The sequence below is a fragment of the Salvelinus alpinus genome, chromosome 2 (assembly GCF_045679555.1).
Source record: "Salvelinus alpinus chromosome 2, SLU_Salpinus.1, whole genome shotgun sequence".
In the NCBI taxonomy this organism is placed as follows: Eukaryota; Metazoa; Chordata; class Actinopteri; order Salmoniformes; family Salmonidae; genus Salvelinus; species Salvelinus alpinus.
The window spans coordinates 48,454,562-48,467,321 of NC_092087.1; the positions used below are offsets into that span (position 1 = coordinate 48,454,562).

A 12,760-nucleotide genomic window follows, 5' to 3' on the forward strand; every position below is an offset into this window, starting at 1 on the left:
AGATGAAAGCAGGTTCACACTGAGCACATGTGACAGACGTGACAGAGTCTGGAGACGCCGTAGAGAACGTTCTGCTGCCTGCAGCATCCTCCAGCATGACCGGTTTGGCGGTGGGTCAGTCATGGTGTGGGGTGGCATTTCTTTGGGGGGCTGCACAGCCCTCCATGTGCTCGCCAGAGGTAGCCTGACTGCCATTAGGTACCGAGATGAGATCCTCAGACCCCTTGTGAGACCATATGCTGGTGCGGTTGGCCCTGGGTTCCTCCTAATGCAAGACAATGCTAGACCTCATGTGGCTGGAGTGTGTCAGCAGTTCCTGCAAGAGGAAGGCATTGATGCTATGGACTGGCCCGCCCGTTCCCCAGACCTGAATCCAATTGAGCACATCTGGGACATCATGTCTCGCTCCATCCACCAACGCCACGTTGCACCACAGACTGTCCAGGAGTTGGCGGATGCTTTAGTCCAGGTCTGGGAGGAGATGCCTCAGGAGACCATCCGCCACCTCATCAGGAGCATGCCCAGGCGTTGTAGGGAGGTCATACAGGCACGTGGAGGCCACACACACTACTGAGCCTCATTTTGACTTGTTTTAAGGACATTACATCAAAGTTGGATCAGCCTGTAGTGTGGTTTTCCACTTTAATTTTGAGTGTGACTCCAAATCCAGACCTCCATGGGTTGATAAATTTGATTTCCATTGATAATTTTTGTGTGATTTTGTTGTCAGCACATTCAACTATGTAAAGAAAAAAGTATTTAATAAGAATAGTTCATTCATTCAGATCTAGGATGTGTTATTTTAGTGTTCCCTTTATTTTTTTGAGCAGTGTATATATTTTTCGACTCATTTAACCCCTTTTTGTTGGCCTAAAACTGCCTCCATACTTCCATTCATTTGTATGGGTTATCTTCAGACGAGTCCAGTGACACGTGGTGGCCGTAGAGTAAAACTGAGAACTCCATTGTGAGTCTTCCCTTTCCACAGTCAGATAATATTAGTTTGTAGCCCAAATGGTTTGGGCGCAACAGACTTTAGTTGGCACATCAGCGTTACCGACTTCAGACAAGTCCCTTGGTGCTTGAGGGGGTCGTAGCGCAAAACGGAGAACACCATCGTGTTTGTCGGTCAAACCGCTGGAATGCTAGCCGTTTTAGTGAGAAGACAAATTTTCGGCATGTCTTATGGTCTGACAAACACGTCTGTTGCTCGGCCACCTTCCACCTCAGCTGCAGAAGGGCGACTTTATAGGCGGATGTGGTGGATTGACACGCAGCCCATGCATAACAACTATCTCTAGCTTAAACTGACAGATTTTTATGGGGATCTTTGTATTATGTTACTTAGACTCTTAATTAAGGATGAACCTGTTTTTGTTTTTTTGAAATTTGTTTTTCACTGATATGAACGATGCATGTTAATTTTTAGAGCAAGCGTCGGGGCTCTTAACCTGTCTAGGACTGGGGTTCCGCTAGAACATATCATTATGTTAGGTCAGCAACTAGTCACAGGAAGCATACAGCGATTTTCCAACCAAAGAGAGGAGTCACAAAAAGCAGAAATATTGATAAAATGAATCACTAACTTTTGATATTCTTCATCAGATGACACTCCCAGGACAACATGTTACACAATACATGTATGTTTTGTTCGATCAAGTTCATATTTATATCCAAAAACCTCAGTTTACATTTGGCTTAGCCTCCAAAACATCCCGCTAATTTGCACAGAGCCACATCAAATCACAGAAATACTCATAATAAACATTGATAAAAGATACAAGTGTTATTCACAGATTTAAAGATATACTTCTCCTTAATGCAAACGCTGTCAGATTTTTTTTTTAATCACGGGAATAAGCAAACCATGCAATATTCTGAGTACAGCGCTCAGAAAACAAATCAACCCAAAGAGATATCCGCCATGTTGGAGTCAACATAAGTCAGAAATAGCATTATAATTTTTCACTTACCTTTGATGATCTTCATCAGAATGCACTCCCAGGAATCCCAGTTCCACAATAAATGTTTGATTTGTTCCATAAAGTCCATTTATGTCCAAATTACTCCTTTTGCGGGCAGGTCCAGGCAAAAGTTCAGACGAAAAGTCATATTACAGTCCGTAGAAACATGTCAAACGAAGTATAGAATCAATCTTTAGGATGTTTTTAACATAAATCTTCAATAATGTTCCAACCGGAGAATTCCTTTTTCTTCAGAAAAGCAAATAGAACAGAGCTCGCTCTCACGTGAATGAGCGTCACGAGCTCCTGGCATTCTGCCAGAGCCCTGACTCTTTCCCCTCTCTTTCGGCCCCACTTCACAGTAGAAGCATCAAACAAGGTTCTAAAGACTGTTGACATCTAGTGGAAGCCTTAGGAAGTGCAAAATGACCCCATAGACACTGTGTATTCAATATGCCAAGAGTTGAAAACCTACAAACCTCAGATTTCCCACTTCCTGGTTGGATTTTTCTCAGGTTTTCGCCTGCCATATTAGTTCTGTTATACTCACAGACATCATTCAAACAGTTTTAGAAACTTCAGAGTGTTTTCTATCCAAATCTACTATAATATGCATATATTCGCAACTGGGACTGAGTAGCAGGCAGTTTACTCTGGGCATGCTGCCCCCTATCCATAACAAGTTAATTATGTATTTCCAACTGATTATTATGCTCATGAGTGAAGGGACACGTACATAGTCCTCTCAATAAAGTGTGACGTCTCTTCCCTTTTTGTTCTTGCTCCTCAGCTATGGACGCGTCGAGAGCGTCAAGGTCCTGCGGAAGCGTGGGTCGGAGGGCGGCGTGGCAGCCTTTGTGGATTTTGTGGATATCAAAAGTGCACAGAAGGCTCACAATGCTGTCAACAAGATGGGGGACAGGGACCTGCGCACTGACTACAATGAACCTGGGTCTGTCCCTAGTGCTGTTCGGGGCCTTGATGACAACCCCCCCTCGAGCAGTCACGGGCGGGATGTTTCAGGATTCTCTAGGGGGGCAGTGGGTCCAGTGTTTGGCCCCCCAGTGTCCATTCACACCAGAGAGGGGCGTTATGAACGGATAAGAGATGGGTAAGTGGACATGGTCACCTCTGAGGGATCAGGGTGTCAGTAAAAAAAAAAAAATCTCCCGCAATCACATGATTTCCTTGTTGGGTTATTAATAGAACAAGGAGAATATATTCCTTACAGTTTCATATAAAGGTAACCTAGGAAACGATCCCTTCTCCGTCTGCACAGACCTGTCCTTTCTCGCGGGATCTAAGTGAAATATTTATGCAAATCTATTGGTCATTTAAAGGTATGGATATGAGGTATTATCATTCAAAATTTCGGATTTATTGTGTGAGACGTATCCTGCTTTCAAGTTGGATATTACACCTGTGGGGAATATCCTGGTGAGTTTGGATATATCACATTTGTTGGAATTTATCCTGGTGAATTTTTGGGGGTAATTAGATTTTCCGAACCATGGATTCTAACCACGATTTACCTGGGATCGTCGTTGCTTGGAAGTAAATCGTTGCCTGTGATGGATTTAATACCCCTATATTTTCTTGAATTATTTTCGGACAGGTTAATTTACGTATGGACTATACATCAGAAAAGACAGGGAGTATTTTTTCCGTTCACCACCTTTTTCCACTGCTGGACATAAACTATTTTTCTGGATGTCTCCAAACCAAGGATGTCTGCTACTTGTCTGGATTTAAATAACATCATGGACCAAAGGATGTAAGTTGCCATTGTAAGGACGTAAATTGGCTAGGCATCAGTCATCACAGTGCCCCATCAGTACATCATTCACCGCTAATTGATCATTTTCAGACAAGGAAACAATATTTTACAGGGTATAATTGTAATTTAGTAAGGTGCTTATATCAAAAGGAACTAAAGAGAAACTGGGGAGTAACAGAACACGCATCAAGAAATTCCATGGAAATATTTTTGGGGAGAGAGCGATGGCCATGAAGACAACTGAAGACATGCATTTTGGATGTACCTGCCTCATGGAAGAATGGATGTAACCCCCGTATTGGATGTAAGGATGTTGGGTATAGGATGTACACATGTGTAACCGCATTTCCATTGCTGGATTATTCCGCTCCAGTGTGGATTTAGCTGTATATCCTCTCAGCATCAGTATTTGGTTTGGGTTACGAACAAAGAATAGGAACATCAGCATTTTCAGCGAAAATCGAATGAAGACTGAAGAGGACGTCATCTACACAAAGTGATGGGAGTAGACGGTCTATTTTGCCCTTGGGATATGGAATAGGCCTATTTTAAGGAATTAATTACGTTGCTGTGGACTAGGATTATTCCATGCATTTTGGTGAGAGAAGATACTGTTTTTTTTACAGGAGTGTATGCAAACTGGCTTCCTAGTTTTGAAGAGGAATAATACCCGTCTCTATTTTGGACAGTAGTATGCAGACAACTCATGCTTTTTTTGCTTCTTTATACTAGGTTGCCATAAGCAAATTGGACATATTTTCAGTCTGGCCCATCTCTAGTGTCACTTTTGGAATGCACTGCTATGTATGACTCATCGTTTTTTTCCCCAAATCATAACTTTACTACTGCATCAATATTTGTCATAAGAAATCCATTGCTTTGGTTATTTTGTTTTCTTCCTTTTTCCATCAAACAAAGAGATTAAGAAATTACGGATTATACCTCAGATACCTACCTAACCTGCTGTTCTTCTCGAACGTCAAAGACTATACGCATGGTGACAACAAACATTTTTGCTCATTTTTTTTTTCTATTTTTTTTTTTTAAATCCTGCTCACACCATTTCTGTCCTAGATTGTATTTGGGATTATAGGTTCGGTTACCGCTTTTGGAAAAGGTTGGTATTGTCCTGCCCTCTGCATCTCTTTTCCTAACCCAGATTTGCACCCTTGTCTCTTTCCTCGTCTCCTGCACTAATTGTTAGAGCTTTTAGTGAAAAAGACACAGCTGCTTGGGCCAGGGGGCTTCTGCAGACACCATCTGTGCCAATGGCTTGTCTGTCTTGCTCTCTTATTTTTGTCCCTCCCTCTCCTGTCTTTCTCTCCCTTCTATGCTTTTGCTCCTCCTAGTTACTAGGTGGCCTAGTATAGGCTAGTTAAGCTCCAGCAGGTCCGCCAGCATATCCCTCACCTACGAGACCCCCCTGTTCTTACTTGATTCACAAGTGGTCTTTGATCTGAGGGAGTAGGAGTTGAAAAATGCCAAATGTGACGCGACACAGATTCCAGATGATTATAGTCAACGGTAGAGTTCAACAGCTTTCCAGCCCATCATTACGGTTGTGGTAGTGTTACGTTTAGCCAAAAGAAAATAAATTCTCAACAATGTGTGTAGATGCATTCTTTAGTCTCAGCTTGGCCCTTATATTTGGTTTCATGTCCTTGGGTTACCTGACGTTGCTCTATGCCACTATCAGAATAGGTCTGCCCCCATTTTATTAACGTATACAAGCTGTTGTCTGTCAGCATAAATACTAGAGAAGGACTTAATAAAATGTACTACCTACCAACCATCGTTTGAATTGACCTAATGCCCTAATGTATTCTATTGTTCCTAATGGAATCACAAACCACTGTCCTCTATAGAACCAGCGCTCCGCAGCATTCCGGTTTTGTTTGTGTATTTAAGTTGACGTTTTTACAGTGCACTTGCCTATTTGAAACGTCATTGTGTATTGGAACTGTCCAATAGTTATCTGCAAGTTTTTCTATAAGTATTTTTGGAGTCACAATAACAGACTCTCTCCCCCTCTTTCTCTCTCTCTCTCTCTCTCTCTCTCTCTCCTCTCTTCCCTTTCTATCCATCCTTTGCATGTGTCTTCCAACAGCTCAGAGAGCCGGGAGCGTGCATATGATCACAGCCCCTATGGACACCATGAGCGCGGTGGCACTTTTGATAGACAGCGTCACTACAACGCAGACTATTACCGCGATCGCACCATGTTTGCAGCTGGAGTTAGCCCTGGGCCTGGAAGTGCTGGCGCTATGGGTGGGAGCTTTGAAACCCCGGAGCCTCATTTTGAGTCCAGGATCCGAGGAGATCCCTTCACCTTGTCTAGTGCTGCGCGGCGCGACCCTTATCGAGATGACAGAGGGCGTCGTGTTGACAGAACTTACCATCGCCGCAGTCGGTCATCTCATTCTTCACAATCTCGACACCCCTCCCCGCAAAGGACCACGGGGCAAACGCCCAAAGCCCCACATTCCCCCAAAAGAGCCCCCCTCTCCCCAGGTAGAGGTCCACGCTCTAGGTCCCGCAGTAGGTCCTCTAGCTCTGATTCTGTCAGCAGCACCAGCAGTACTGGCAGTGGCAGGTAGGATGTGCTTCTGTGATGGTGCGGATGTTTGTTCATTATGGATGGAGCACAATTCAGTCAATTAGCCTGTGTTGTAGACATGTGTGCAAGAGATGGGAACATTCAATTTACCCAGTTGTAAAAGAGTTTAAAATACATTGTTGACTGTAGGATTATGGAGAGAATTTCACTGACCTGAGATGCATACAGACGTACCCTCTATTTATAATGTTAGCTGAAGACCCTCTGAACATTTCCCTCTTATCTCACATTTGTCCGTTTGGCAGCAGCGATTCAAACAGCAGCTCAAGTGATGGGTCTCATGCACGCTCTGTTCAGTCCTCTGCTACACATGCACCCCCCTCTCAGCCGTGCTCTATGGTGATGGAAGGTGACGAACCACGCAGAAGCTTTGGCATCAGGGTGCAGAACCTACCAGTGCGCTCCACAGGCGAGTACCACTACCTAGCAGTATACACACAAACATGCATTCTGGCTGCACTTTGCTGTGCACCATGACATTATGAAGGAGGTCACTAATAAATAGCGTACCTCCTCTGCTATGGTGAGCTGTAGAGCTAGCTTATCAAAGCAATTCTCCCTCGGATTTTCAACCTTTACATAACATTTAATTTTGTCCTTAACAATGCAGCTGCGTGACCCGTCAATTAACTGTCCTTTTCCCTCTCCAGACACAAGTTTAAAAGATGGACTGTTCCATGAGTTCAAGAAACATGGGAAAGTGACATCCGTGCAGATCCACGGGGCCTTGGAGGACCGATATGGTCTGGTGTTCTTCAGACAGCAGGAAGACCAAGAGAAAGCCCTCAACGTCTCCAAAGGAAAGCTTTTCTTCGGCATGATGATCGAGGTTTCTGCCTGGAACGGCCCTGGTATGAAACGTTTTAGATTGTTGAAATGTAATACCACATCTGTAATTCAATCATTATTTGAGCTTGGGCCTTCAATACCAATGATGTGTATTGTAATGAGGGCTCATTCACATACTGTTGAGTGTACTTGTCTTGTTTGGTGATTGTAATAGATGTCTTTCCCTCAGAAACAGAGAGTGAGAATGAATTCAGGCCTTTGGATGGACGGATTGATGAATTCCACCCCAAGGCGACTAGGACCCTGTTTATCGGCAACTTGGAGAAGACCACCAGTTACCAACAACTCCTTGATATCTTTCAGCGCTTTGGAGAGATTGTGGTATGTGTGTTACTGGCCACTGAAAGGTTATGCAAGTGAAATGTCACCTCTAAAATATATATTTTTAAAAATCAATTTTGTCATCCCTCCCACAGGATATTGACATTAAAAAGGTTAATGGTGTTCCTCAATACGCCTTTGTGCAGTATTCTGATATTGTCAGTGTCTGCAAAGCTATAAAGAAGATGGATGGAGAGTATTTGGGGAGCAACCGGCTCAAGGTATTATTCCTAAATCTATATTGCCCTAACCTCTTATGTACAGTGCATTCGGAAAGTATTCAGACACCTTCCCTTTTTCCATATTTTGTTACATTACAGCATTATCCTAAAATGTATTAAATAAAAACAAAAATCCTCATCAATCTACTAGAAGTTGACCGATTATGATCTTTCAACGCCGATACCGATTATTGGAGGACCAAAAAAAGCCGATACCGATTAATCGGCCAATTTTTATTTAGTTATTTATTTGTAATAATGACAATTACAACAATACTGAATGAACACTTATTTTAACTTAATATAATACATCAATAAAATCAATTTAGCCTCAAATAAATAATGAAACATGTTCAATTTGGTTTAAATAATGCAAAAACAAAGTGTTGGAGAAGAAAGTAAAAGTGCAATATGTGCCATGTAAGAGAGCTAATGTTTAAGTTCCTTGCTCAGAACATGAGAACATGAAAGCTGGTGGTTCCTTTTAACATAAGTCTTCAATATTCCCAGGTAAGAAGTCTTAGGTTGTAGTTATTATAGGAATTATAGGACTATTTCTCTCTATACCATTTGTATTTCATTAACCTTTGACTATTGGATGTTCTTATAGGCACTTTAGTATTGCCAGTGTAACAGTATAGCTTCCATCACTCCTCGCTCCTACCTGGGCTCGAACCAGGAACACGACAACAGCCACCCTCGAAGCAGCGTTACCCATGCAGAGCAAGGGGAATAACTACTCCAAGTCTCAGAGCGAGTGACGTTTGAAACGCTATTAGCGTGCACCCCGCTAACTAGCTAGCCATTTCACATCGGTTACAACAGACTAATCTCGGGAGTTGATAGGCTTGAAGCAACGAAGAGCTTCTGGCAAAACGCAGGAAAGTGCTGTTTGAATGAATGCTTACGAGCCTGCTGCTGCCTACCACCGCTCAGTCAGACTGCTCTATCAAATCATAGACTTAGTTATAACATAATAACACACAGAAATACGAGCCTTAGGTCATTAATATGGTCGAATCCGGAAACTATCATCTCGAAAACAAGATGTTTATTCTTTCAGTGAAATACGGAACCGTTCCGTTAGATAAAATACGGGTGGCATCCATAAGTCTAAATATTCCTGTTACATTGCACAACCTTCAATGTTATGTCATAATTATGTAAAATTCTGGCAAATTAGGCGGCCCAAACTGTTGCATATACACTGACTCTGCGTGCAATGAACGCAAGTGACACAATTTCAACTGGTTAATATTGCCTGCTAACCTGGATTTCTTTTAGCTAAATATGCAGGTTTAAAAATATTTACTTCTGTGTATTGATTTTAAGAAAGGCATTGATGTTTATGGTTAGGTACACATTGGAGCAACGGTACGCACCGCATCGATTATATGCAACGCAGGACACGCTAGATAAACTAGTAATATCATCAACCATGTGTAGTTAACTAGTGATTATGATTGATTGATTGTTTTTTATAAGACAAGTTTAATGCTAGCTAGCAACTTACCTTGGCTTCTACTGTAACAGGCAGGCTCCTCGTGGAGTGCAATGTAATCAGATGGTTAGAGCGTTGGACTAGTTAACTGTAAGGTTGCAAGATTGAATCCCCCGAGCTGACAAGGTAAAAATCTGTCGTCCTGCCCCTGAACGAGGAAGTTAACCCACCGTTCCTAGGCCGTCATTGAAAATAAGAATGTGTTCTTTAACTGACTTGCCTAGTTAAATAAAGATTAAATAAAGGTGTAAAAAAAACGGCCAAATCGGTGTCCAAAAATACCAATTAACGATTGTTATGAAAACTTGAAATAGGCCCTAATTAATCGGCCATTCCGATTAATCGATTGACCTCTACAATCTACACACACTACCCCATAATGACAAAATAAAAATAAATAATAAGTATTCAGACCCTTTGCTATGAGACTCGAAAATTGAGCTCAGGTGCATCCGGTTTCCATTGATCATTCTTGATGTTTCTACAACTTGCTTGGAGTCCACCTGTGGTAAATTCAGTTGATTGGACATGATTTTGAAAGGCACACACCTGTCTATAAAGTCCCACAGTTGACAGTGCATGTCAGACCAAAAACCAAGCCATGAGGTCGAAGGAATTGTCCGTAGAGCTCTGAGATAGGATTGTGTCGAGGCACAGATCTGGGGAAGGGTACCAAAACATTTCTGCAGCATTGAAGGTCCCTAAGAACACAGTTCATCATTCTTAAATGGAAGAAGTTTGGATCCACAAAGACTCTTCCTAGAACTGGCCGCCCTGCCAAACTGAGCAATAGGGGTCCTTGGTCAGGGAGGTGACCAAGGACCCAATGGTTACTTTGACAGAGCTCCTGAGTTCCTCTGTGGAGATGGGAGAACCCTCAGAAGAACAACCATCTCTGCAGCACTCTACCAATCAGGCCTTTATGGTAGTGTGGCCAGATGGAAGCCACTCTTCAGTAAAAGGCACATTACAGCCTGCTTGGAATTTGCCAAAAGGCACATAAAGGACTCAGACCATGAGAAACAAGATTCTCTGGTCTGATGAAACCAAGATTGAACTCTTTGGTCTGAATGCTAAGCATCACATTTGGAGGAAACCTGGCACCATCTCTACGGTGAAGCGTGGTGGTTGCAGCATCCTGCTGTGGGGATGTTCTTCAGAGGCAGGAATTGGGAGACTGCTCTGTTCATCTTTCCCTTGATCATGACTAAAGTACAGAGATCCTTAATGAGAACTTGCTCAGGAGCTCTGACTGTGGCAAAGGTTCACCTTCCAACAGGACAATGACTCTAAGCACACAGCCAAGACAACGCAGGAATGACTTCGGGACAAGTTACTGAATGTCCTTGAGTGGCCCAGCCAGAGCCCGGACTTGAACCCAATCTAACATTTCTGAAGAGACCTGAAAATAGCTGTGCAGTGGCGCTCCCCGTCCAACCTGATAGAGCTTGAGACGAATGGGAGAAACTCCCCAAATACAGGTGTGCCAAGCTTGTAGCGTCATACCCAAGAAGACTCAAGGTTGTAATCGCTGCCAGATGTGCTTCAACAAAGTACTGATTTAAAGGGTCTGAATACCTATTTAAATGTGATATTTCGGTTTTTAATTTTGAACCCATTAGCAAACATAAAAATCAACTTTTTTGCTTTGTCATTGTGGGGTATTGTGTGTGTATATATTAACCTCTCTTGGGTACGTGAGATGTTAGCGTTCCACCTCTTCAACAGCCAGTGAAACTGCTGGGCGCCAAATTCAAATACAGAAATACTCATTATAAAAATTCAGAAAACAAAACATATTTTACATAGGTTTAAAGATGAACTTCTTGTGAATCCAACCACGGTGTCAGAGTTTAAAAAATGCTTTACGGCAAAAGCATACCATGCGATTATTTGAGAACATAGCCCAGCAGACAAATCATTACAAACAGTAACCAGCCAAGTATAAGTTACACAAGTCAGAAATAGAGATAAAATGAATCCCTTACCTTTGATCTTCATATGGTTGCACTCAGCAGACATTCATTTACTCCATTAAATGTTCCTTTTGTTCGATAATGTCTCTTTATATCCAAAAATCTCCGTTTTGTTCGCGTTTTCTTCAGTAATCCACAGGCTCAAACGCAGTCAAAACAGGCATACAAAAAAATCAAAATTGTATCCGTAAAGTTCATAGAAACATGTCAAACGATGTTTATATTCAATCCTCAGGTTGTTTTTAGCCTAAATAATCGATAATACTTCAACCGGACAATAACGTCGTCAATATAAAAGGTAAACAAGAAAGGCACTCTCTCGGTCGCACGCATGAAAAAGCTCTGTGACACTTTAGGGTCCACTCATTCAGACTGCTCTTACTTCCTAATTTTTCAGGATACAAGCCTGAAACAATTTCTAAAGACTGTTGACATCTAGTGGAAGGCATAGGGACTGCAACTTGAGTCCTAAGTCAATGGATACTGTAATGGCATTGAATAGAAAACTACAAAACAAAAAAAACTACTTCCCGAATTGATTTCTCAGGTTTTCGCCTGCCAGATCAGTTGTTATACTCACAGACACTATTTCAATGGTTTTGGGAACTTTAGAGTGTTTTCTATCCAAATCTACCAGTTACATGCATATCATCTTCTGGGCCCGAGAAGCAGGCAGTTTAATTTGGGCATGCTTTTCATCCAAAATTCAGAATGCTGCCCCCTACCCTAGAGAAATTAATGAGGGGGGAAAACGATTTAATACGTGTTAGAATAAGGCTGTAACATAATGTGGAAAACGTCAAGGGGACTGAGTACTTTCCAAATGCACTCTGTTAGTACAAAGGGAATTGAGTTCAGTGATAATGAAGTAACCTTACCAGTATTTATTTTTCCTGTTTCTACATCCTTGTTTGGTTCTGTCTCCTTTGCAGCTGGGGTTTGGGAAGAGTATGCCCACAACATGTGTTTGGCTGGACGGTTTGGCTTCCAACATAACAGAGCAATATCTCACACGTCACTTCTGCCGCTATGGACATGTAGTCAAGGTCCATACTCTTTTCTCCCCCTCCAATGTTTTTTAAGTCCCTGACATTCTATTAGATATTAGACATGTTATTCTAAACATGATTTTCCCTTTTCTTCCTATAGGTGGTGTTTGACAGGTTGAAGGGGATGGCTCTCATCTTGTATAACAACACAGATTTTGCACAGGCAGCTGTCAGGGAGACCAAAGGCTGGAAGATTGGCGGCAACAAAATTAAGGTATGACTAAACGAGTGTGACTTATTAGTTACTGACAGTTTCACAGTAAACCAAATGAAAGGAGACAATTATTATTATTTTTTTTCTGTCTGCAGGTGGATTTTGCCAGCCAAGAGAGTCAGATGGCTTTTTATCGCTCTATGCAGGCCTCTGGGCAAGACATTAGAGACTTCTACGAAATTCCAACTGAAAGACGGTAAAGTTAACATTTTGTTATGTGAGGTGAATGCATTTGAGGGAATACTTTGAATTACTGTTTTCGGGTGTACTT

The 12,760-nt window shown here is 42.1% G+C and overlaps 1 protein-coding gene across 7 annotated transcripts in view; it reads left to right on the top strand.

The window, feature by feature from the left end:
* The window catches only part of LOC139563850 (msx2-interacting protein-like), a 34,251-nt gene that overhangs the window by 5,663 nt on the left and 15,828 nt on the right, over window positions 1-12,760 (top strand). For 3 of the 7 annotated variants that reach the window (XM_071382802.1, XM_071382821.1, XM_071382805.1), the window contains exons 2-10: window positions 2,755-3,075; window positions 5,849-6,334; window positions 6,604-6,767; window positions 7,009-7,209; window positions 7,377-7,528; window positions 7,624-7,749; window positions 12,159-12,272; window positions 12,376-12,489; window positions 12,585-12,685. In XM_071382802.1, coding sequence (XP_071238903.1) covers window positions 2,755-3,075; window positions 5,849-6,334; window positions 6,604-6,767; window positions 7,009-7,209; window positions 7,377-7,528; window positions 7,624-7,749; window positions 12,159-12,272; window positions 12,376-12,489; window positions 12,585-12,685 — 1,779 coding nt within the window. Of the gene's footprint in view, window positions 1-2,754; window positions 3,076-3,117; window positions 4,859-5,848; window positions 6,335-6,603; window positions 6,768-7,008; window positions 7,210-7,376; window positions 7,529-7,623; window positions 7,750-12,158; window positions 12,273-12,375; window positions 12,490-12,584; window positions 12,686-12,760 lie in introns of those variants that run through there. The other 4 variants (XM_071382807.1, XM_071382840.1, XM_071382813.1 and 1 more) reach the window with 3 other exon arrangements.